The 25,024-nt window shown below is 41.5% G+C and overlaps 1 protein-coding gene across 1 annotated transcript in view; it reads left to right on the top strand.

The window, feature by feature from the left end:
• ksr2 (kinase suppressor of ras 2) overlaps positions 1-25,024 on the top strand; it is a 393,381-nt gene that overhangs the window by 112,866 nt on the left and 255,491 nt on the right. The window contains exon 4 of the mRNA XM_033043111.1: positions 19,352-19,856. Coding sequence (XP_032899002.1) covers positions 19,352-19,856 — 505 coding nt within the window. The remainder of the gene's footprint in view (positions 1-19,351; positions 19,857-25,024) is intronic.

The raw sequence follows: 25,024 nt of genomic DNA, 5'->3' as shown, positions 1-25,024 counted from the left end.
CAATTCAGTGCCTGCTTTCTCTACTTCAAACACAATGTTGAATTCTGGCATGTCAAGGTGGTTCTTGCAATGTTAGCCTGTCCACCAAAATCTGCTCGATTGCTTATTATCAAATGTCATCTCAAAGGTTTCAAAGGTCTTTTTTAAAAGAAAAAGTACCAAGACAGGTGTATTTGTGAAGCAGGGTTTCAGTTAGTCAAGTCACTTTTTCAAGTCAAGTCACTTTTATTTCTATAGCACATTTAAAAAACAACTCTCGTTGACCAAAGTGCTTTACATTGGTGGAGGTACTAAAGTTATACAACAGTGGTTCATAGATTAAGTACATACATAAATGCATACATATGGCCCTCCCTCAGAGGACGTCAAGAAAGGTTTGAGAGTAAAGATGAGTTTTAAGTCTCGACTTAAAAGAGTCGATGGAGGGGGCAGTTCTGATGGGAAGAGGGATGCTGTTCCACAGTCTAGGAGCTGCAACCACAAAGGTGTGGTCGCCCCTGAGCTTGGGGAGAGGTAGGCACGTTGCTGTTCTTGCAGAAGAGGGAAGTTTCTGGTCATCCTATCTCCGCTCGAATATGCTATTGTTCTGCTCATCACAGAGAATAACTCTGGGGTTACGATGCGAATGAATGGCATCTCACTGTTCAATGAGAATAGTAAACTGTTTATGAATGGCAGCTCCTTGCTCAGTAAGGACATCAATCTGCTCCCTGGTGCTTAACTACTGTTTGTTTGCAGCAGTGGCCCACTGTGCTCTTCAACTTCTTCATCTCCCCCTCTCTGTCTCTCTGCATTGACCTCATGCTCCTCTTATTCACGTCATCCTCTTTTGGCAAAGGTGAACCAGGTGATCTAATCTGTCATCATGCAAAGACAAACACAAGCATGCAACTACAGCCAATATATCTTTTATGGTGAGCAATAATACAAATGATAATAGGGATGTCGATGTGATTTGCTTCTTGGAGGCTCCTCTTCTCATTCATTTTTAAATAGTTTACTGTAATCACTAGGGTTTCCTTACTCCCTGAAAAGTTTACAAGCTATTCCTCACTTTCTTTGCCTAAATGGAGATGATGAAAGACTTTGAGGCAACTTTTTATTACCATTCATTTGGGAGTTTGACCTCTGTGGATTGGGTAGAATTTTGGCATAACTGATTACTGGAAGAACTCAATGAACAATTGTGGAGGCAAAAGGTGCAAGTTTGTGTCAATATCCCACTTCAGGTGTGAGAGGAAATAGGAAAAGTGTAGTTTACACTGGGTTCAGTTCAGTTTAGTTTATTGTCGCGTGTACCAAGGTAGAGTGGAAAGTTTTTGTTGCGTGCTAACCAGTCAGCAAGGGTGTGGCAGTGGCTGGTAGATGATAGATAAAACTAAACGGGAAGGGAATGAATGGCAGATGGGACCAAGTTCGGAGGGGGAATGGGACAGTGGCTGGTGGGTTATAGGTAGAACCAGTTGGTCAGGGGGCGATTGGTAGATGGAACCAGGTGGGGCTTTGGGACAGACACTGATAGGTGAAGGGTGGAGCCAGATGCTGAGGGGATGATGGATTCGGATGAGGAGGGAATGAAAGGTTGAACAAAGGATGAAGAAAACTAGGTGGACAGGGAGGAGAGCACCAGGGATGTTGGTTATCTCAAATTGGAAAATTCGCTATTCATATAATTGAGTTGTAAGCTACCAAGCAGAATGTTCTTCTAATTTGTGTTTAGCCTCTGTAGCAATGATGAAGGCCAAGCACAGACAAATCAAATGGGAGTGGGAAGAAGAGTTAACATGACTCTTGAGAAAGATGTTCTGGTATCAGCTTGGGATGAATATAGGAAGTAATGGAATATTTGCAGATTTGGATCTAGATGTACACCAGGAATCAAAACTTCCCTGCATTGCAACCAACTGTGATAAGGACACGGACTTTTAAAAATGTTGTTGTACTCATTTCCAGCAGGAAATTCCTCCAGCTGAATGATCATATCAACCTTCTGTATGCAAATGCTGCATGACAATTATATGAAGGTAGATCCAGTAGGTGGCAACAACCAGCCATTTGCTGTCTTCACCAGTAATTTTCTAATAGATTGTGGAAAGAGTGTTTGTCAAATGACAAAGAAAGCAGGTGGCTTTGATCTTGCTCCAAATTTTGCTTTCACTCTTTTTGTAGCGGCAGATTTTTATATCGTTCAAGAGATTACTCCCTCTAGCCACTAAGTGGACTACATGATTAAGGAGAATGTCGTTATATGCATGTGAGCTTTCAGTCAGAGACCTTCAGAGCTTCACAGATAAATCTTCATAACACAGTCTTTTGATTAATAGATTGTTTATTGTTGATGAAAAACAATAAGGTACATCCAACCTTCTTCCGACTCGTACACTATAATCTTCTTCAAATGCCAGCATATCGCTTTAAAGGTTAGAAAACTCCACGTGTCTCCGTTACACTCTGCCTGGCCAATGGGTATGCCTTCCTCATGCTGGTCCAAAACTAAACTAAAAACTAAGCTTCTGCGAAAGAAACTTAGCTCCAAACACACCCTAAAATACGTCATAAATCCCACTTACAATATAACGGGCAGCCTAAAATTTAAATGCACATGCTATAATTAATGACACAAAAAATAAGCCAAACTACATGCTGGCCCCTAATTGTTCCGAGTATATAACGAGGCAATTATTAATAAACATCAAAAAAGTAGTCGTGAAGGCTTAACATATATCAAAAGCAAAAAGTCAGGGAATTGAACCCCGTGGCTCCCCGTCGGCGAATTGAATCCCGGCCTCCCGCGTGACAGGCGGGGATACTAACCAATATTCTAACGAGGAAAAATAGCAGGCACTATATATCCACAAACAGAATTCTTCATCGATTCTTCCATCTTCACTTTCGCCTTCTAGAAGCAAGCACAACTAGGTTATTAATTCTTAATAAAACACTGGTTTTAGCTTAAAGTCGTACCGTGCGCACCAAACCCTTAAAATCAGGCATGATACCCAGTATATAGTTCAAAACATAACAGTCCAGAGCTTTGATAGCATGAAACGTTTTCCTCCATGTCCGATCAACTCATGGATGTGTTGTAACAGCAATGTTGAAGTGTAAAAATCCTTCCCAAGAATAACAGGATTTTTAGCAATAAAGTTCACCGTCAGGTTTGATTTAATTTCCGGATCATTAACAGAGATTTCAAATCCCAGCTCAAGCTTTGGCCATTCTCTGTCTGGCTTACAGAGAGACTTTAGTTCATTGATCCATCGCTTATCGCTTAAGAAGCAGTTGGCTGTCAGTTCTCTGGAAACTTAATCCGCAGGATTATCTTCTGTGTTAACCTATTTCAATTGTGTAACATTAGTGATTCCCAATGCTCTTTCCATTGGCAGATTGTCTTTGTCCAAATCCTACTCTCTGGTTTCTTTGGCTCTATCATCTGGTGGAATGCTTTCACAATTGTCGCTTATCCACTTAGAAAGTGTGAATCCTCCCTTATTGCAAAGGGAAGTCAGATGTTTTTCTGGTTGAATTGCTTCCTGCTCAGTAGACATGGATTTTAAGCAATCATTCATGTCGAAATTATTCTTCAAAGAGATTCTTACTTCATGAAATTTTGTATTCTCACCAAACTTGCGTTTCAAAGTCTGGTGGCTTTGCTCTGCCTTCCGACGATTATTCAGCAGATTAACACTTTCTTGTTTGAAAGGTAAGTCCAGACAATAGTGTCCGTCAATCTTTACTGAGTAGTTCATAATATCCACAAACTTCAACTCTTCATTTGACATCTCTTCATATTCTTTATTGGTACTTTCATTGAAGTCATGATTGTATTGCTTCACCACTGGCTTTTCTAATTTATCAGTAGATATTTCATTAACAGCAATGGTAGGATAGTTCTTCTGATTCTCGTTTTCATGGTTCCTTTTCAAAGAGCCATAGATAATTCATCCAAGTCGGGTTTTCGTAGCATACGGTCCTTCACCTTGGCTCTTAACAATCTGTATAGGTTCCAATGTCTTCAAGACATTCGTTCCGATAAGTAGATCAACACTAGAATTTATTTCAGATATCTTGGCATCCTTCAGGTAAGGCCATTGTTTCAAGTCTTCATGTCTGGGTATATTTTGACGACCAACAGGCATGGTTCCATGTGTAAACACTCCTGATATTGGTATTAAATTATCTTCATCCAGACTGGATATCTCCATACTTGTAATATAATGACTCCTGCTCTCTTTATCTTTAGTCATGGTACGTAATCAAATCTTAGTCTCTTCTGTGATGTTCAGCCTTCTCGTCAAGATTTCTGTGCAAAAGGTAGTCGAACTTCCTTGATCCAAAAAAGCATATGTTTGCAACACTGTGTTCGTCTTGCTATCCCTTACCTGTAGTGGTAAGATAGAAAAAATACAAGCTCCAACCCTGGCCCCAATATGAGGAGTTACTTGAGGCGAGGTGATAGCATCACTAGTAGTTGGCTTCTCCTACTGCTCCGTTTGCTTCGGTTCATCATCTTCTATTTGCTCTGATGGCTCTTCTATTTGTTCTGGTTCTTCCTCTTCCCAATGCTCTGGTGTGTTCTTTTCAGTGTGAAGTGCTTCAGGGTGATATTGCCTGCATTTATAACAAATTATAGGACTCTTACAGTCTCTCACCATATGTCCTTTTTTCAAACATCCAAAACAGATTCCCTTTTCTTTCAAGAAATCCATCTTTTCTTCATATTCTTTCATCTTGAATCTTCAACACCATTTTATGGTGTGACCAACTTCATCACATAACAAACAAAATACTATTTGCTTGCTAGTACATTTCCTTTCATTCCATCTATCGTTTCCACAGGTATGGTTGTGATAGCAAAACTACTTCTCTTAGGTTCAGATATTTCTTCAGTTTTGGTGAAGATCGAACCTTTGTTAGTTGCAATTGGTTTATGATCTTCAATAGTCCTGTGGTGTGGCTCTAACATGTACCATACTTCCCTTTCTAAGAATTGTGTATGCATTAGCAATCCTCTGTTCATTCCCAAAACGTTCTTTAAGTAACCTCCTCGCCCTTTTATAGCCTTGGCTGTCAGGCTCATTTTGACAACTTTCTACCAGTACCTGAACATCTCCGCTTGTGTATTTCACCAGAAATCATAAACGCTCCTTTTCATCCGTAATTTTAGTTTTTAATACTTCTTCTAATGCCCTTACAAAAGCTTCATACTGCAAAGGATCTCCATCATATGTAGGAATTTCTGCTGGTGGTAGAGTGAGAGACTTATTGTGTCAAGCTATGATCTGGTTGAATTCAGCTTGCCTATTCGCCCATGCCAATACTCCATCCTAATAACCTTGGCTTGGCGCCAACGGACGATAGACAAGCCTTGGCTCAAACTGGCCTGCTCGAGCCTGTTCACCACGCCTCGGAAAAGCGTAGTCTGCTATTGGCTTGTCCCGAGCATCTACAGATGCTCCATTAGTAGATTGTTTCTATCTGGCACTCATTTGCTGAGATGAAGTTTCACCCATCTTCCTCCGTTCCAATGGGTTTTCAAAGCCATGAAATCCGGTGGACCTCGATTGTGGAATTGATCCAACTGCTGACTCACTTGGAGCAGTTTTTCCTCTTGGTCATCGGCTTCGATGATCTAGGCCTGCATCTTGAACCCTTTCTTTCCAATATCTCCTTCTTTGCTTTGGCCACCGCCATCTTCGTGTCTAATTCCAGCTGTTCTTCTCATCGCCTCATCTCTTCTTTTTGTCGCTCAATCTCACGTTTCTTCTTCAAGGCATCCGCTTCAATTGAGAGAGTGGCTAGATCAGCTTCAACCAACCGAGCAGAAACCCTTGATACCGAACTGGCTGTAGAACCGGATTTATGTCCTGATCTTCGTGTACATACTTTCGAGATATTATTTTGTGGTGTCATTTCATCTTCCATTCCAGCATCTTGTTGCATCACACTTCCAGCTGTTAAGCGCGTAAGTTGTGGTATAATTTTAGATAACCACTCATCCGCCTCATCCATGTAATCATTGAATATATCCACCTGTACATCATACCACTGGGCGTGTCTTTTGCATTCTTCCAGAGATGGCTCTGAGTCCATCAGTGCATTATCTTGAACCTCCTGGCAGAGGTTAAGTAGTTGGCTCATATTAGATTTCACTTTGATTGCATTCTTAACTGATTCCATTAGTTTCTTCTGTTTCTCAATTAATCTGGTAACCTGTTTCCATAATTTGTTCCTCTCCCTCTTGCTTTCTTTCAGGTAGGCAGCTTGTCCTTGACTAAGCTTGACTTCACCACCTTGTGGTTCCTCTGGCGTGGCTTCTTCATCATCTATGTCCATGACTTTAAACAGGTCTTGGCTGATCGCCAAGTCTTTAAATTGAACGAACAAAGTCTTCTCTCAATTCTGCTCCAACTTTGTGTAAACATCTGTCACAGGAACCATAACAAACTGATATTGTAGACAACATCTCTCAAACATCCATGGGCTAAATGGTGAAGTTAGTTCAAAAGGAATGCGTGTATTCTAGACTTCAAAACAATCCAAGGTCGAACTGGCTGGATATCTCCAGAGAGTGGAAAAACACTTTTTGGCCATCTTCTGAGCTAGTGGCTGGCATTCATTATCTGGCTCTTCTTACGGAAGCCATTTAAAATTAAAGCTTTGCAGCTTCAAAATTCAAAGAAATAATAGTCGATTTCTACTCACAGTCTCTTGATAATGTCTTCAGATCTTCAGATAAGTCTCGTTGCGTCACTGTCGATAAACCTCTAGGCCATCTCTGGCCGAAATATGTCGGTATCTTTTTTTAAAGATGGATATGAGTATTTCCACTTCTTTGCTAAATATTTCAATTGACTTTGTTGTAATTTTTTATTTCAAAATAATATTTTAGATGTACTGTCAAACTTTTATATTCTGCTCTTAATTTGTTTAGCAATCTTGACGGTTCAGCATTTGATTCACTGAGTGCTGATCCCTGCACTCCTTTTAACACATTTAATAGGTACATAGATAGAAGGGTTTTAGAGTGATACTAGACCAAGTGCAGGCAGGTGGGACTCGTGTTAATGAGACATCTTTGTTGGCATGGGCAAGTTGGGTCAAAGGGCATGTTTCCATGTTATTATATAACTATGATTCTATTGCTATAACACATTTGCCTATGTTCCTTTTAACATACCGGGGGTTCATTTCCCAATTTCTCTTTTATAAACTACCCTATCCATGTTTGTCATAATTTTACACACTTTTATGATATGCTGTTCTTCTATTTCACACTGAACAACAAACTCAAGAGAGGTCATGAGTTTAAAATGTAAGAAATTCCTCATTTAAGAATGAATACATTATGCGACAAAGGTGTCATCTGTCTGTTAGTAAAAAAGCCATGACAAGTTTTTGGGTGAAATATTTGATTTCCTAAAAAAAAGTTTACATGTACCAGATAGATTGGAAAGGTTACTAATCAGTAAAAAGCAAATACCACATCAGGCAGGCAGCATCTATGCAGAACTGGATAGGCGATGTTTCAGGTTGGAATCCTTCTTCAGACTGATTTTATCAGGGAGGAGAAAGCTGGAAAAGAGGTGGGGGTGAGACAAAGCCTGGAAGATGGTTGGACAACAACCTTTTGTCTTTTCATTTCTGGCCTATGTCCAACCATCTGTTAACTGTCCCCCCCCCCCCCCCCCCCCCCCCCACCTCTTTGGACTGGGGCTTAAAAGTAAAGCCCCACTCTCCCACAAAGCATTTTCAGCTTGTATAAAATGCATTTCAAAGCATACATAGTAGCATTTACAAACCTCGCAGGTAGCCTTGTTGAAACTTTGATAAAACTGCCAAATTCTGGAAGTACTATTTGAGTGCAGTGTTACTTCCTTAATTCATAATGGCCTTTTGGCTGATGAAATCTGACATTTATTTCCACCTCAAATAGATAATTTTTCATCTATTAGTTTGAACTTCTGCTGTCAGTGGAATAGTGCACTGGCACAGTGACTATGTTAGTCGACCAGGATCCAGAGAATCAAGAAATCAGATAACTCTGGATTTAAATGTCAGTATCATTAATATTTACCACAAAACTACAGGATTTCCATGTTCTCAAGAGATGCTGCCTGATCTGTTGAGTTACTCCAACATTTTATGTCTTTTTTTGTAAACCAGCCCCTACAGTTCCTTGTAGATACAAAATGCTGGAGTAACTTAGCGGGATAGGCAGCCTCTGGAGAGAAGGAATGGGTGACGTGTCGGGTCGAGACCTTTCTTCAGACTGATGTCAGGGGAGTGGGCGGTACAGAGATAGAATGTGGTCGGAGACAGTAAGACTGGTTGGAGAACTGGGAAGGGGGAGGGATGGAGAGAGAGGGAAAGCAAGGGCTACTTGAAGTTAGAGAAGTCAATGTTCATACCGCTGGGGTGCAAGCTACCCAAGCAACATATGAGGTGCTGTTCCTCCAATTTGCACTGGGCCTCACTCTGAAGATGGAGGAGGTTTTTTGTTTCTACAGTTCCTTGTTTCTCTATCAAAAAAGCACGCTTGGTTCAGTAATGTTTATTAGCTTAGGAAATATGTTATCCTAACCTGATCTGGGTTATATGTGACTCAGACTTCTTAACTGCCCTTGGAAATGACTGAACATGCCATCCTGTTCAAGAGCCATTTAGAAGATGGGCAATGTGTTTTGGTCTTCCCAGCGAGGTTCCAAGAAAGGATTAGATAAACAGGAAAGAGTTGTGCTTTAGCAATTCCATTGTTCTCTCTTCCACACGATAACAATCACAAGATATTTTCTGGTAACATCTGTCAGGTTGCAAATTAGGTACCAGAGCTATTGCATGCGCATATTTTAAGTTATATTGGCACTCTTCGTAACTAAAATGGCTCGATGCTGCACAGTTCTTTCATCAATCTCGTTCACGTCAATGCCTTCATGGTCAAAGCAACGTGTAAAATGCAACTCATTACCGATGATGCCAACTAAACATGCCATTGTGTGCGTCACTGATGTGGTATCAGAAAACTTATTGACTTTGACTTACTTAAGTGCTAATTATAATGCAAATCTTGAAAGTTCTCATTGCCTCTACAGATGTGCATGTTTAATTCAGATCTTGAGCAATGACTAGTGCAACGTTATCTAATCTTTGTAAACTAAACCATCCCGAACCAATGTGATGCCTCCAATTCCTTCAGTTAACCAAGTGGGCTTTTTCAATGAAACACAATCATTTGTGAATTATCTAAGGAATATTGCAATAACTTATGCAGTTACTATAGGTATGTAATAATGTCTTAACACCAATCAGGCAGGCACAAAAGGAAATCAATTGATTGATTGATTGATGCTTTATTATCACATGTGACATGTCACAGTGAAATTCTTGTTTTGCATACCATACACAAAGTATGCAAAGAGTCGCCATGTATACGATGCCGACAAATTTGCAAATAGTCCCGCTTTGTTCTCTCGGCAGCCCCCCCACGCCGGGTCCATTTTTGTTCTTGGCAGTGTGGCCTCGACCGTCCTCCAGCACCCACCGTGGGGTCCATCCGACCTCCTGCACTCACAGCAGGCCCGTCCCCGGCCACCCACGCGCCGCCTGGTCCTCTCTTAGATGGCTCCGTGGTGCTCGCCAGGAGCTTCCGACGGCCCACCTCGCTCTTCAATGGCCCTCCTCGCTCTCAGCAGTTGCTCGCGGGTCACGCCTTGCTCTTGTGGCGCAGGACCCGGTGAAATCCATGGTGGGCGAGCCTGGCCTATCAGCTGAATCTTGACGTACTGGGATCTTTGCAAAGTGGCTTGTTTTTTTAATCTCTGTCTTCTGACCAGTTTTCCAGAAAGCGTTCCAAAGACTCATGAACCTCTGAGAAAAATAGTTTACTTTTATCTGAAATGAGCAAGTGTTACTTTTAAATGATGATTCATAGTTCTAACTTTTGCCACAAAACCTATTCCGCACCCATCCTGTGACCCCTTTGGATTTTATCTCTTTCAATTAACTCTCACTCCTCTAAACGCCAACAGATACAAGCCTAGCCTGCTCACCTTTCCTCATAGAGCACCTTTTCTTTCTCAAACTTTGTCTGAAGTGCTTCGAATGCTATACCATATTTTCTTCTAAAAAGAGAGCAACACTTCACACAATTCTCCAGTTACCTTACATCGCAGAAGCATGGCTTACTTATTTTGTACTTAATTCCCCTTGCAATGAACAATGACAAAATAACCTGTTTTCAGAAGAATATGTGGGGATTAAATACTACCAACAACAACAAGGATTTTTGCTAGTCTTCTTTCAAATTGACAATAGACAATAGGTGCAGGAGTAGGCCATTCAGCCCTACGAGCCAGCACCGCCATTCAATGTGATCATGGCTGATCATCCCCAATCAGTACCCCGTTCCTGCCTTCTCCCCATATCCCCTGACTCCACTATATTTAAGAGCCCTATCTAGCTCTTTCTTGAAAGCATCCAGAGAACCTGCCTCCACCGCCCTCTGAGGCAGATAATTCCACAGACTCACCACTCTCTGTGAGAAAAAGTGTTTCCTCGTCTCCGTTCTAAATGGCTTCCTCCTTATTCTTAAACTGTGGCCCCTGGTTCTGGACTCCCCCAACATCGGGAACATGTTTCCTGCCTCTAGCGTGTCCAAGCCCTTAATAATCTTATATGTTTCAATGAGATATCCTCTCATCCTTCTAAACTCCAGAGTGTACAAGCCCAGCTGCTCCATTCTCTCAGCATACGACAGTCCCGCCATCCCGGGAATTAACCTTGTAAACCTGCGCTGCACTCGCTCAATAGCAAGCATGTCCTTCCTCAAATTAGGGGACCAAAACTGCACACAATACTCCAGGTGTGGTCTCACTAGGGCTCTGTACAACTGCAGGACCTCTTTGCTCCAATATTCAGTTCCTCGTGTTATAAAGGCCAACATGCCATTCGCTTTCTTCACTGCCTGCTGTACCTGCATGCTTACTTTCATAGACTGATGTACAAGGACCCCCAGATCCCGTTGTACTTCTCCTATTCCCAACTTGACGCCATTTAGATAGTAATCTGCCTTCCTGTTTTTGCTACCAAAGTGGATAACCTCACATTTATCCGCATTAAACTTCATATGCCATGCATCTGCCCACTCCCCCAACCTGTCCAAGTCACCCTGCATTCTCATAGCATCCTCCTCACAGTACACACTGCCACCCAGCTGTGTGTCATCTGAGCCATTGAATTGAGCCATTGAATTCTCCTATACTGCCCGACCTGGTGACTGTGTTCAAAAGTTTCTTTTTTTTAATCTTTTCCTTACGGGTTGGAGTTAGTCATATCATAATTCATACTTCAAGTTTTATTTTAGCAATGATTTATTTTCTGATGTGTTTCCTTTGGAAGGTTTCTGTCATTCAGATGCTGAACTGAGGAGTTCCAAGCTGCCCCCTCAGATGGATGTAAAACAGGCCCTTTGTCACTATTGTTTTGGAGTGTACAATTCCATAAACAGCAAACTAAATCTGAAATAAAACTCAACAGGCCAAGCAGCATCTATGGAAAGAGGAATAGAATCCTCAGAAATAATTTGCATTTAAGTTGAGGAGAAAAGGGAGAGGTTGAGAAAATAATGGGAATGTTTGTGATAGTGGGAAGACCAAGAGAAACTGAATAACATGACTGGTGGTAATGACACAAAATGCTGCAGTAACTCAGCGGGACAGGCAGCACTCTGGATAGAAGGAATGGGTGGCGTATCGAATCGAGACCCTTCTGCAGACCCAAAATGTCACCATTCCTTCTATCCAGAGATGCTGCCTGTCCCGCTGAGTAATTCTAGCATTTTGCGTCTATCTTTGGTGTAAACCAGCATCTGCAGCTCCTTCCGACATATAACTGGTGGTAACACTTGCAGTGAGGGGTTGTTCGCAGCTGATCTGTGTTAATACCAAACACAATTATCTCATTTTTATGCATAACCTGTTCCTTTACTGTGGTTGTAATTTCACTTCAATGTAATTAATTGTGGAGAGGAACATTTTGGGGCCATCTTGAAGTCACAGTAGATGCTAAGTAGATGTTCCTTGTTTCTTTAGAGGGAAAGAGCTATTTTCAGTCCTACTGGAAAAGTCACTGCATCATGAGAACATAGAATTGTACAGCACAGGAACAGGCCCTTCGACCCACAACATCCATGCTGAATTTGATGCCAGGTGAAATTAATCAGCACTGCCTGCACATTATCCATATCCCCCATTCCCTATATATTGAGGTTATCTAAAACCCTCAAATGCCACTGTCTCATCTGCCTCTTTTACCACCCCTAGCAACGCGTGCCAGGCACGCACCACTCTCTCTGTAAACAAAATATTGCTCCACATATCATCTTTAAATTTTCCCCCTCTCACATTAACGCTATGCCCTCGAGTCTTTAATGTTTCCATCCTGGGGAAAAAGGTTCAGACTGTATAGCCTATCTGTGCCTTTTTATACACCAATTTTATATACCTATTAGGTCTGTCCTTAGCCTCCGACACTCCAGAGAAAATCTATAAATTGGATTGTACACAAATATTGATTAGCAAACCGTTACAGAAAATGGATCACATGATCAAAGCTAATTTTGTATAAAGATTTAGTCATCACATGAATGCTTTCATGAGAGAACTCAAATGTCATGCTTCCTTTCTTGAAAGGAAGTTGAAAGCAGCATTGGAGATTTGATTGCCCCTTCATGAGTTATCGACTGTTCAAATAGGTTCTGCAAAATCTATCTTCAAACTTTTTAATTGAAATCTGAACTTAAAATGGCCAATGCAATTGACACTTCCTATTATAAAGTTGCCATGGAGAGCGATTTGGACCACAAAGTTGGCGTAGTTTTTCAGACACAACCAGTCAACCATTGCCAGCTGGCAGTTGATCACTGACACATTTTACATTTTCTTGGGGTGAGGCCAAAGCTGGGATTGGAGGAAGATTAAACTGTGCCATGTCAAGTATGAGAGTGGACAGATAACAGTTGGGGGATCACACTCAATGTCAGATGAAATGAATGTCTACCTGACTGAGCATAAATAAGCTGGTTGAGGGCCAGTCAAGAGAGTACCTGGTTGTTGAGCTTATTTAAATGTCGCTTGCTCATAATTGTCCGGCAGCTGTGAAACTGCTATATATCTGATGCAGGGAATACCAATGATAAAATAGTCACATTTCCTTGTTGAAACGGGGGGTGGGGGAGCAAGAGCAGAGCTGTGGGATATCGAGGAGACACTGGTGAGAGCCTCATCTATAATGGAAGGGGGAACCCCCGTAAGAATGAGGACATCTCCGATGATCTAGCGTGGGAAAACCTCATCCTGGGCACAGATGTGGCTTGACAAAGGAATTGGGAGTAGGGGATAGAGTTTTTACAGGAAACTGCTTCCCACCCAGCTTCCTGTAAAGACTCTATCCACTACTCCCAATTCCTCCAGCTACGCCGCATCTGCCCCCAGGATGACCTCGTTCTTTAGGAAGTGGGGGTTCCCCATTTCCATTATAGATGAGGCACTCACTAGGGTTTTCTCGATATCCCGCATCTCCACTCTTGCTCCCCCGCCCCCCCCCCCCCCCCCATTAGCAACAAGGACAGCGTCCCCCTTGTGCTCAACTTCCACCCCAATAGCCGTCGCATACAGCATATGATCCTCCCAACATTTTTGCCACCTCCAACGGGATCCCACTACTGGCCACATCTTCCTAACTCCACCCCTTTCTGCTTTCCGCAGAGACCGTTCCCTCCGCAACTCCCTGGTCAATTCGTCCCTTCCCACCCAAACCACCCCCTCCCCAGGTACGTTCCCCTGCAACTGCAGGAGATGCAACATCTGTCCCTTTACCTCCCCCCTCGACTCCATCCAAGAACCTCGACAGTCTTTTCAGGTGAGGCAGAGGTTCACTTGCACCTCCTCCAACCTCATCTGCTGTATCCGCTGTTCCAGGTGTCCAATTCTGTACATCGGCGAGACCAAGCGCAGGCTCAGGGATCGTTTCACTGAACACCTCCGCTCAGTCCGCATTAACCTACCTGATGTCCCGGTTGCTCAGCACTTCAACTCCCCCTCCCATCCCAATCTGACCTTTCTGCCCTGGGCCTCCTCCATTGTCAGAGTGAGGCCCAGCGCAAATTGGAGGAGCAGCACCTCATATTTCATTTGGGCAGCTTCCACCATAGCAGTTTGAACATTGACTAACTTCAAATAGCCCTTGCTTTACCTCTCTCTCTCTCTCCATCCCCTCCTCCTCCCCCTTCTCAGTTCTTCCACCAGTGTTACTGTCTCTGACTACATTCTATTTCTGTCCCGCCCACTCCCCTGACATCATTCTGAAGAAGGGTCTAGACCCAAAACATCACCCATTCCTTCTCTCCAGAGTTCACAGCTGCCTGTCCCACTGAGTTACTCGTGTATTTTGTGTCTACCTTCGATTTAAACCAGCATCTGCAGTTATTTCCTACACTATAAGAATCCCGTATGTTTAAAATTAAATTAATCCCATTCTTCAAAACTATCAAGAGTACAGACCCAAACTATTTAATGTCTCTTCATAGAATAATTCTCCCCATTCCAGGAATCACTTTGATGAACCTTTGTTGCACTTCAACTATATCAAGTACTGTATATCAATTTAAAGAAATTGTGACCAAACCTTTATGAAATATTCTGGATGTAGATGCACCAGAGGTCTATGTAGAGGGAAATACCTGTACTCAAATTCTTGTGCAAGATAAGCCACTTTCTATTTGCTTGGAAGAAATGTGTTTGATATGTCAAAAAAGAGAGGTTTTCCACTTTTTCTCCAGATAAAATGAAGGAGCTCTACCTAAGATCTTAATTTGTCTTTTCTGCTTTTGGAAATCAGCAGACCTATTTCTTTGTTTATTTCTGCATTTTAGAAGAATGTGCACTGATAACGAGATAAAATAGAAAGATTCTTGTACAGCATAGCTGGGCCTTGTGGCCAATTTCAGTGTTGTAAACGGTAATCGCGTCATCATATTTCTTTTCCTTAGCTCAATTATTGTTTTGCCAGTCTCTTTTACTTAAAAAAAAAAGAAAAAGAATTCTATCAATTTTGTTTACACTTGATATTTATTCTACATTACAAAAGTTGAGAAGTATTTACTTTTGTGGAAACTGCATAGGATTGAATAGAAATTGTAAAGAGAACTACATAAGCACAGGCATTTCCTTTCGCCACATTTAAGGATTCGCTGCTCTTTAATTTTATGCCCCAACCTCTCAATAATAATAAAAAAAGAGTGCCTGCTCAAATAACGACCCTGATCTGTGTATTAGAGATTTGATATATGCAGAGTGTAGGAGTAATGAAATGGAAGTAATTAGATGGAAGTCGTCCTAATATTAATCAGGGGTGATTTAAAGATCCCTTAAGTCCATGGCTCTCTGACTGTATTGAAACTACATGTACGAAGATTATTTTTCCATGTCACCATGTACTCTTTAGCTACTCAGTTTCCTTCTGGCTTTGATAAATCTACCTGTCAAAATAGTTTTACTTTTTCTTTCAATTTTTGGGGGATTTTGTGATTTTTGAACACCTTGACATCTCTCAATCTTTATTTCTCTGAATAAAGCAATGCCAGCTTTACTTGTCATCATTGTGACAGAACCTGTCCATTCCCAGGAATGTTATATGAAATATTTACTGCATGCTCTCTCAGGCCTTGTCAAGCATCCTGTCATGCATTGACCTGAACAGCACATCGTATTTGCATTTCAGCCAAACCAGTTTTACGGAGACGTTTGGCAGAAACTTCTTATTTTTGCAGTCTGCACCTCTATTGATAAAGTCCAGGTTCTCTTTTACTATTATTAATGCTCTCTCAACCTGTCACATCATCATCAATGATTTGTTGCATCTGACTGATTGCAAAATGACCTGGTATCTATATACTTATAAAACTCTCATCTTGTATGTATGTGTGTATGTATCTGTATCTTTGTCAAAACGCTACACGGTAGCGCTGAAATGTTTTCAAATTCTTCGTTGGGGGTTGCCAATGGTAACGGTAGGAGCAGCTTGAAAGAGAATGCAGGGGGCGGGGAGTGTATGACTGGGGAGGGGTCGAGTCAAAATTCGAGTCTATTCATTGACTCAAAGATTGATTGGCGTTTTACAAAAAAAATTCCAGAGTTTTTCTCCGGTGCTGCCCGAAACCCCCCCCCCCCCCCCCCCACACGTCGAGTCTACGCTGTCCGTCCCCACACCCCCCCAACCCCCTCACCCCTGCCCCTCGCCCCCTCGTCCCCACCCCCGCACATCGCCCCCGCACCCTGCCCCTGCAGCCCGCCCTCTTCTCACAGCTACCATCAGGCATGAGGTACAGAAGCCTGAAGTCACAATAACAGGTTCAGGAACAGCTACTGCCCGACAACTATCAGATTCATAATCCAACTGGCAAAACCCCAATCCCACCTTGACAACAGAACACTACAGTTCATCTCTTGCATTACCATGGACTTATTTTTAAACCAATTATGTTTGTAAACTAATGTCTTTTTGTTTGTACAGTCATCTTTTCATAAAAGCTTTACGTGTGATCTATGGTTAATTTAGTGGTTTGTGTTTTTGAGTCTATGTGCCTGTGATGCTGCTGCAAAACAAGATTTTTCATTGTATCGCTCATCATACCTTTGAATATGGCAAACAACTCTACCTGGCATGTACTTGTATATATCCAGATTGCCCTCTTTTCTTACCTATTTGGGAACTGTGACATTTATATAGCCTTTTCTCATTTTTCATGTAGAGAGGAGCCTTGGGAGCAAGTCCATAGCTTGCTGAAAGTGGTGACACAAAAATATAAAGTAATGAAGCAGGCATTTGGTATGCGTGCCTTCATAGGCATTGAGTATAAGAGTTGGGATGCAATGTTGCGGTGATACAAAACATTGGTTAGAATGCATTTGGAATATTGTGCACAGTTCTGGTTGAGAGGATGCAGCAGCAATAGAGTGTAGGATATTCATCGGGTGTTGCCGGGTAAGAAGGGCTGCAATTATAGACAGGTAAGATAAACTGGGGTTATTCTCACCAGAGTGAAGGAGGCTGAAGGGTAACATTTTAGGGGTTTATAAAATGATGAATAGCATGGCTAATCAGAATATTTTTCCAGGGTCATTGAGTCTAGAAAGATAGGGTATAGACTTGATGTTTAAGAAGGAACTGCAGATGCTGGAAAATCGAAGGTACACAAAAATGCTGGAGAAACTCTGCGGGTGCAGCAGCATCTATGGAGCGAAGGAAATAGGCAACGTTTCGGCCCGAAACGTTGCCTATTTCCTTCGCTCCATAGATGCTGCTGCACCCGCTGAGTTTCTCCAGCATTTTGGGTATAGACTTAAGGTGGGAGATGAGGCAGTTATAAGAGATCTGAGATGTTCACTTTTCACATAGAGGATAGTGTTTATCTGGAACAGGCTATAATAGGAGATGGAAGATCCAATTACAATGTTTAAAAAGCATTTGAAAAGGCACATAGATAGGTCTAACACAGGCAAATGGAATTAGAGTAGATATATGCATCTCAGTCAGCAATAGGAAACATTGAAAAACCATTTAAAATGATATAAACCAATTATTGAAACTTCAAAATAAAAAATCCACTAAAATACTTTCAAATAATGGATCTGAGATTAGATTCCCTGGTGTAGTGACATTCATATCCACGGAGTTTTTAAGAAGGGACTGCAGATGCTGGAAAATAGAAGGCAGACTGATGAAGAAGAGTTTCGGCCCGAAACGTTGCCTATTCCCTTCGCTCCATAGATGCTGCTGCACCTGCTGAGTTTCTCCAGCACTTTTGTCTACCTTCATATCCACGGAGGCAGTTGGGAAATTGCCAGAGGAGCTCAACAGTAAATTGGGCTTGCGGTGTTCAAATAGAAGTCCCAAAATTTACTGATATATCTTGGGCAGTTTTTGGTGCAGAATTCCATGCCATTTATATATATTTTTTAATGAAATGCTGTGGTCATTGCATCAATCCCTTGTGAATGTCAGCTTTTGTCTTTCTGCAGCCATCAAAATAACCATTCACAATGACTCCCTGTTCTCCCCCCCTTGCCAATTTCGTATTATGTGGGCACAGCCCCTTTCATTGTACGAGGTTACGTTTTCCTGACATGCTCATGATGTCACTTTATAAAATGACTTTTGAAAATCCACGTATACAGCAGGACCTGTATTAACTTCAGCAACCGCTTTTTGTCACTTTATCAAAAAACACAAAAAAGTTAGTCGAGCACATCTTTTTCCCAAAAACCAGCATGGGCTTTTCCATATTAATCCCTATGGCTCCAAATGACTTCCTCTTATTATTACATTGTTATAATTTCTTCCTTGGTAAAAACAAATGACATTCTCCTTTAGTACTTCAGCCTCGTCTCTGCTTCCATATATAAATCTCCCGTTTGGTTTCCATTTAACCCTACCCATCCTTATGCTGTATTTTGGTTACATGTACATGCCTTTCATATCACCTCTGATATCGCTGCTTTTTTTTTCATGCTGTAGACCTGATAGCATTCCCTTTTCTGCTTCATATTATTTTTTCATTTTGCTTTCTGGGGAGCTCTGGCTTTGATTGCCTTCTGCAAGGAGATTTTTGGACTGTATGTGAGGAGAGAAGGAGGCCCTTGAGTCTGCGCCAACTGATACAGCATTTACACCTCTCTCATTCCCTCATTTAATTCCGTGTAACCTATTCTCTTTCATGCATTAATCAACTCCCCCCATAAATCATCTGCCATCCCACGACACTAGGAGCAATTTACAGTCGCCAATAAACCTGCGGGCCAGCACATCTTTGGGATGTGGGAGGATACTGGAGCTTCCTGTCAGTAAGAATGAAACTATAGGGCCTGTCCCACTTGGGAGTCATTTGCGCATCATTTGCGTGACATTTACGCGACATAATTTACGTGTCATGACGCGTGCGTTGTGACATGCATGTGGTGTGTGCATGGCGCGTGGTGAGGCGTCATGGCATAGGCAGTGATGCGCGGTGCCCCAGGATTTTGGGATTCACAAAATCTTCGTGTGCCACCTGCTTAACGCGCAAATGACGCACAAGTGGGACAGGCCCTTGAGCATATGTCTAAAGTGCCGGTCAATCTACTTCTGATTCAATTGAAGTTAAGTTAGTGACTTTCTTTTGCTAAGATAAATGGTATTATGGCCGAGGCCAGTCGTAATATAGTTATCTTTTTTTGAGACATGATCAATATGTCACAATTTTAAAATTGTTTTCATATTTGGTGAAATTAATGATGCCTTGTGTTTTGAAATGCAGGGAGTGGCCATTCCAGCCAAGACTGGGTCATCCAATGGCCTACAACAGAAACTGGGAAAGAGAATACTCCTGTCAGCCAAGCGGAACCAGTCATGTGGCCTGGATGCAGCATCACACTAAGCCCCAAGATGCCATCAAAGTTCATGCAGCAAGACTTCCATTCAGTGCCTGTGCTAGGAACCAATTGTACTTACACAGATAGACTGACCATTGGAGATCCGATTGGGCTTTATCCTACATTTGAGAGTGGGCCAAGTTCACTGCCACCATCTCCACGGCAGCGTCATCCAATTCATACCCCCCCTCGGACTCCTCCTATAGTAAAAACAATGACACCTCCGGGAACACCACCTGTGAGGAGGAGGAACAAACTGAAACCACCTGGAACTCCTCCACCAACGTCTCGCAAATTGATTCACCTCATTCCTGGCTTCACTGCACTACACCGAAGTAAATCACATGAGTTCCAGCTAGGAAACAGGGTGGAAGAAACGCATACTCCAAAGTAAGTTAAACATTCTTAATTAGTTGTTAAGTTGATGTGAAATTCATTTTAATCAGTAGCTGGTTCATCCCTTAATATAAATATATTTAAAGATGAAGTTTATTTTATATATATATTTATTCCAGTAGCTGTATAGATGTTACACAAAAGAGCAAAGTGAAAATCGACCGAAACATGAAGATTTTCTGTGGGGAAAAAAAGTTCAAATAAGCAACTTCTATTCAAACAGCAGGAAACTTTTAATGTAAAACTTGTAACTGTTGAATTTGTAAAATTTTAACTCAATTTTGATGGAGAAGTGAATCTAACAGTGGGTGCTGTTAGCAGGACATGTTTTAAATTTGCTGCAAATATGACCTGGTAATACATCAGGGGTCAGATGGAAAAAGACAATCAATCAATCAGATTGAAGGTCTGTGAAATTACCAATGAAAGAACTGAGAAGGACAAATAGAATGAACGAATTCACCATCAAAAGAGTAAAAAGAACAAAGCCAGGGTATGAAAAAATGGATTTGGAAAGAGAAGAAAGACGTTGCAAGGAAAAGTTAAAATAAAACCTCATATCAATCTCCCACAATAATTAAAATCCAAAAGAATGAATTCCAAACTTATTGTTCTTTTTCAGTGGTGGTGCTCATGAAATTTATGAAGTCTTTAAAAGGGTGGACAAACTGAAATGGCCAATTTTAGTTTAGAGATGCAGCGCGGAAACAAGCCCTTCGGCCCACCGGGTCTGCGCCAACCAGCGATCCCCGCACCTTAACACTATCCTACACCCACTAGGGACAATTTTTACATTTACCAAGCCAATTAACCTACAAACCTGTGGGAGGAAACCGAAGATATCGGAGAAAACCCACGCAGGTCACGGGGAGAACGTACAAAGTCCATGCAGACAGCACCCGTAGTCAGGATCGAACCCGGGTCTCTGGCGCTGCATTCGCTGTAAGGCAGCAACTCTACCACTGCGCCAACATGTGGTGGTTTTGGTTTGCAGCTATTCTGTAAACACAACAGCATCTAACTACTTTTTCATTAAAAACATTTAAATGATAAACACGACATTATGGTGTCACTTATGTAAAGTTAATGCTGGAGTGATACAATGTAGAAAGCAACCTTTTGCAGTTTGAGTTTTAAGTGCACATCTGCCCTTTGTCATATTGCCCTAACATGTAAGCATAAATGACAGCTAAACAAAATGGCATGAGAGTCACGATTGTTTTTACAATAAAACTTGTGTCATCATTGTAGTTGCTCTAATCAGCACAATTTTAATGCAGATGCGAACTAAATCATTTAAAACTATTTAATTGCTGTGATAAGGTAACTCCTATTTATATTTGTAAATGAGTAACTGAGCCACATTCTGTAAATCCAAAATGAGTCAATAGCACAGATAGATGTCAAAAAAATGAACTTAAAACGAAAGTCTAAACTTATGGACAGCACAATGGCACAGACCAGGGTTCAATTCTAACTATGCGTGCTGTCTGTCTGGAGTTTGTACCTTCTCCCTCTGACTGCGTGGATTTCCTCCGGGTGCTCCAGTTTCCTCCCACATCCCAAAGACATGCAGGTTTGCAGGTTAATTGGCCTCTGTAAATTGTCCTTAGTGTAGGATAGAACTGGTGTATGGGTGATCGTTGGTCAGTGCCACTCGGTGGGCCGAAGGGCCTCTTTCCACACTGTTCTCTCTAAACTAAACTGCTTGAAAGATTACTGGCGTTGATAATGTAGGTTGAATGGCCTTCTCTGTGGCAAATGTTCTTTGGTTCTGTGCTGGAGAGAGTAAATATATCCAGTTGTGCAATTATGGAGAACAAATATTTAGGATTCTGGAATGCTGATAAATGTACATAAATCAAATGAAAAAAACTTCCACGTACGACTCATTTATAAAATAATCAAAAGCTGGACATATTTTAAAAAACAATATATGTTATTAAATCTTGCTGTTTAACAATTTCTTTATGTATCTTAGAATCTTGCTGTTTTAATCAGTTATGTCCAAATTGAATATAATCCAAATTCAGATTTGTTTCCAAACAAAATCAAACTGTCCATTTTCTTTAACTATACTAGTCCTCTGTGGCACATTTGTTATGACCCTTAGTTTATATGGTCTCAAAGTGGGACACCAGTCAGAGTTAAAATGTCACCAGTGCCAGTCATCCCACCGACTCATTAGTTCTAGGAGCAAAATTAGGCCCTTCGGCCCATCAAGTCTACTCCACCATTCAATCATGGCTGATCTATCTTTCCCTCTCAACCCCATTCTCCTGCCTTCTCCCCATAACCCCTGACACCTGTACTAATCAGGAATCTGTCAATCTGCGCCTTAAATATATCTATTGACTTGGCCTCCACAGCCATCCGTGGCGATGAATTCCACAGATTTACCACCCTCTGACTAAAATTCAGAAGTGTAGAAAATAATGGGATGTGGGGGCAGTGGATGGGAAAGAAAATGAGGAAAAGCAGCTACAAAACGTAATAACCAAGAAAGAGAATGCAGATAGTTTAATATGCATATAGGTAAAATACCCAAAGCTCTGAATGATTACTTTGTGTTCTGTGTTCGTCATGCTTTTATCTTTGAATAGCAGAAACTAAGGGGACAATTTTAAATGAAATTATACCATTTAATATCAAACAAAAGAATTTTACACAATAGTTAGATAGCTGTAATGAAAATATCCCTCCGCAAAATTTCCAGACTATTATGACTAAAAGTGTGTAACTGATCATGGCATTACTAATTATTTGCTAAATTATATTGTCACTCAGTGAACTGAATAGTAATTTTGCCTTGAAGAGTTGTTAATTTCACTTTTTAAATAACTTCTCAGAAGCTAACTAATGTTGAAGATTAAACGGTTATATAGTCAGTGATACTGTAGAAAAGTGGATCATGTTTTTGGGGTTTTGGAGGCAAGAGATCAGGATTTGAAAAGTTTTAAAAAAAAGACTGAAATGGAGATTTTAATAACATCGGAAACTGATGGGGATTCAGATTTGGTCAGGTAGCATCTGTGGAGAAAGAATGAGTTTTAATGATTCAAGTCAGTGATCATTCATCAGTTCAAATAAAAGGTAATTGACTTAATATCACCTCTGATTCTCATACCACAAATGCTAAATAAATCTGATGCTCCAAGCATTTTCTGTTAAAATAATGAGCAAAGGGGGAATATTGGTATAATTGTAGAACATTCAAACTGCTAATATGTCCTGCAATTCATAGCACACCTGCATTGTGATACAGACATGCATTATTAAAGATCAGTATCAGAATCAGAATGCTTTATTGTCATTGCATGTGTCACACACAACGAGATTACTGTGTCTCTCCATTTAAAAGAACTTCAAACATTCACATACTCATACTTTTTACACTCCCTTCCTCCCCAAACCCCCCCATGGATTCACATTTACATAAATTAACACTCTCCCACCCCCCCTCCTTCCCCATAACCCGCTCCCGAGACAGAGTTCAGTTCCAAGATTGCTGATGGGTAAAAGCTGTTCTTGAGTCTGGCAGTGCGTGATTTTAGCGACCTGTACCTTTTTCCTGAGGGCAGCAGTGTGAAAAGGTGGTGACAAGGATGCGTAATGTCTTTCATGATATTACAGGTCCTGCTGCGGCATTTGGAGTGGTAAATGTCCTCCAGAGGGGGCAGGGGGAGTCCAATGATACCCTGGGCAGTTTTTATCACCCTCTGGAGAGCTGCTCTGTCAGCTGCTGAACAGTTCCCAAACCAGGCAGTTATGCAGTAAGTCAGTATGCTTTCTACCGAACAGCAGTAGAAAGACTCCAGCAGTTTAGCAGACAGATGGGCCTTCCTCAGTGTTCTGAGGAAGTAAAGTCTCTGTTGCACCTTTTTTTACAACTACAGCAGAGTTCACAGACCATTTAAGATCCTCAGATCCAAAGATGGAGATGTTCATGGTGTTTCTTCTTCCCGTTAATCGTGTAATTGTCCACGATTATTTTAGAGTGAATATGGCAGTACCATATGGTTTACATCTGATCTTTTATACTTATTCATTCTTTTACAACTTGTGGCCCAATGTGATTTGTTAATTTCAAATTGCCCTAGAGGAGTTGGTGCTGAGTAAACCTCTTAAAATGCTGCAGTCCTTCTGCTTTTGGGTACGCAGTTCACGACTTAGATTCAGCCACAATTAAGCTATATATTTTTGCAGGGACCTGGAGGGAGATTTGATAATGGTTCCAGTGCATGGTGGTAGGGGGTCATAGGTCATGGGGGTACTGTTGGTGTAGTCTAAGAAGTGACTGCAGTGCATTATGTAGGAAGTCACGTTCCATTGTCATAGTGTGCAGATTGTGGAGGCAATGAATATTTAGGCCTGGAGATGGGGTGTTAATCATGTGGGATGCTTTGTCTGGGACCACTTCATGATTCGTGAATGTTACTGAAGTTGCACTTCTGGGTAAGAGCAGTGTCCTCTCACACATGATTAGTGCTTTGTGAGATGATTGAAATGTTTTAGGATGTAGGTGAATCAGATATTGCAAGATACCCAACCTCTAATCTGCATTTATCGCCACAATATTTATATGGCTGGTGCAGTTGAGTTTCTGGTTAATTATAATCTAGAATGTAGTCCAGAATGTTGTGGGTGCGGAACTCGGTGATGATAAATCGGCCGTCACGGTGGCGCAGTGGTAGAGTTGCTGCCTTACAGAGTTGGAGACCCGGGTTCGATCCCGACCAAGGGTACTGTCTGTATGGAGTTTGTAAGTTCTCCCCATGACCGCGTGGGTTTTCTCCAGGATCTTCGGTTTCCTCCCACACTCCCACTGTAGGTTATTTGGCTTGGTGTAACTGTAAATTACCCCTAGTGTGTGTAGGACAGTGTTAGTGTGTGGGGATCGCTGGTCGGTGCGGACTTGGTGGGCCGAAGGAACTCTTTCTGTGAACTAAACTAAACTAAATGACATTTAATGCCAAAGATAGTTCATTAGATTCTATTTTAATAGAAATGGTCTTTGACTAGCATTTATACGGTGCAAATATTGCTCACCACTTTTCAACCTATCCCCGGAAGTTGTTCAAGTTAGTTTATTGTCATGTGTCCCTGTATAGGACAATGAAATTCTTGCTTTGCTTAAGCACACAGAAAATAGTAGGCATTTA

The sequence above is a fragment of the Amblyraja radiata genome, chromosome 25, assembly GCF_010909765.2.
Source record: "Amblyraja radiata isolate CabotCenter1 chromosome 25, sAmbRad1.1.pri, whole genome shotgun sequence".
NCBI classification, from domain to species: Eukaryota; Metazoa; Chordata; class Chondrichthyes; order Rajiformes; family Rajidae; genus Amblyraja; species Amblyraja radiata.
This window is presented reverse-complemented; position numbering and strand designations above follow the sequence as displayed.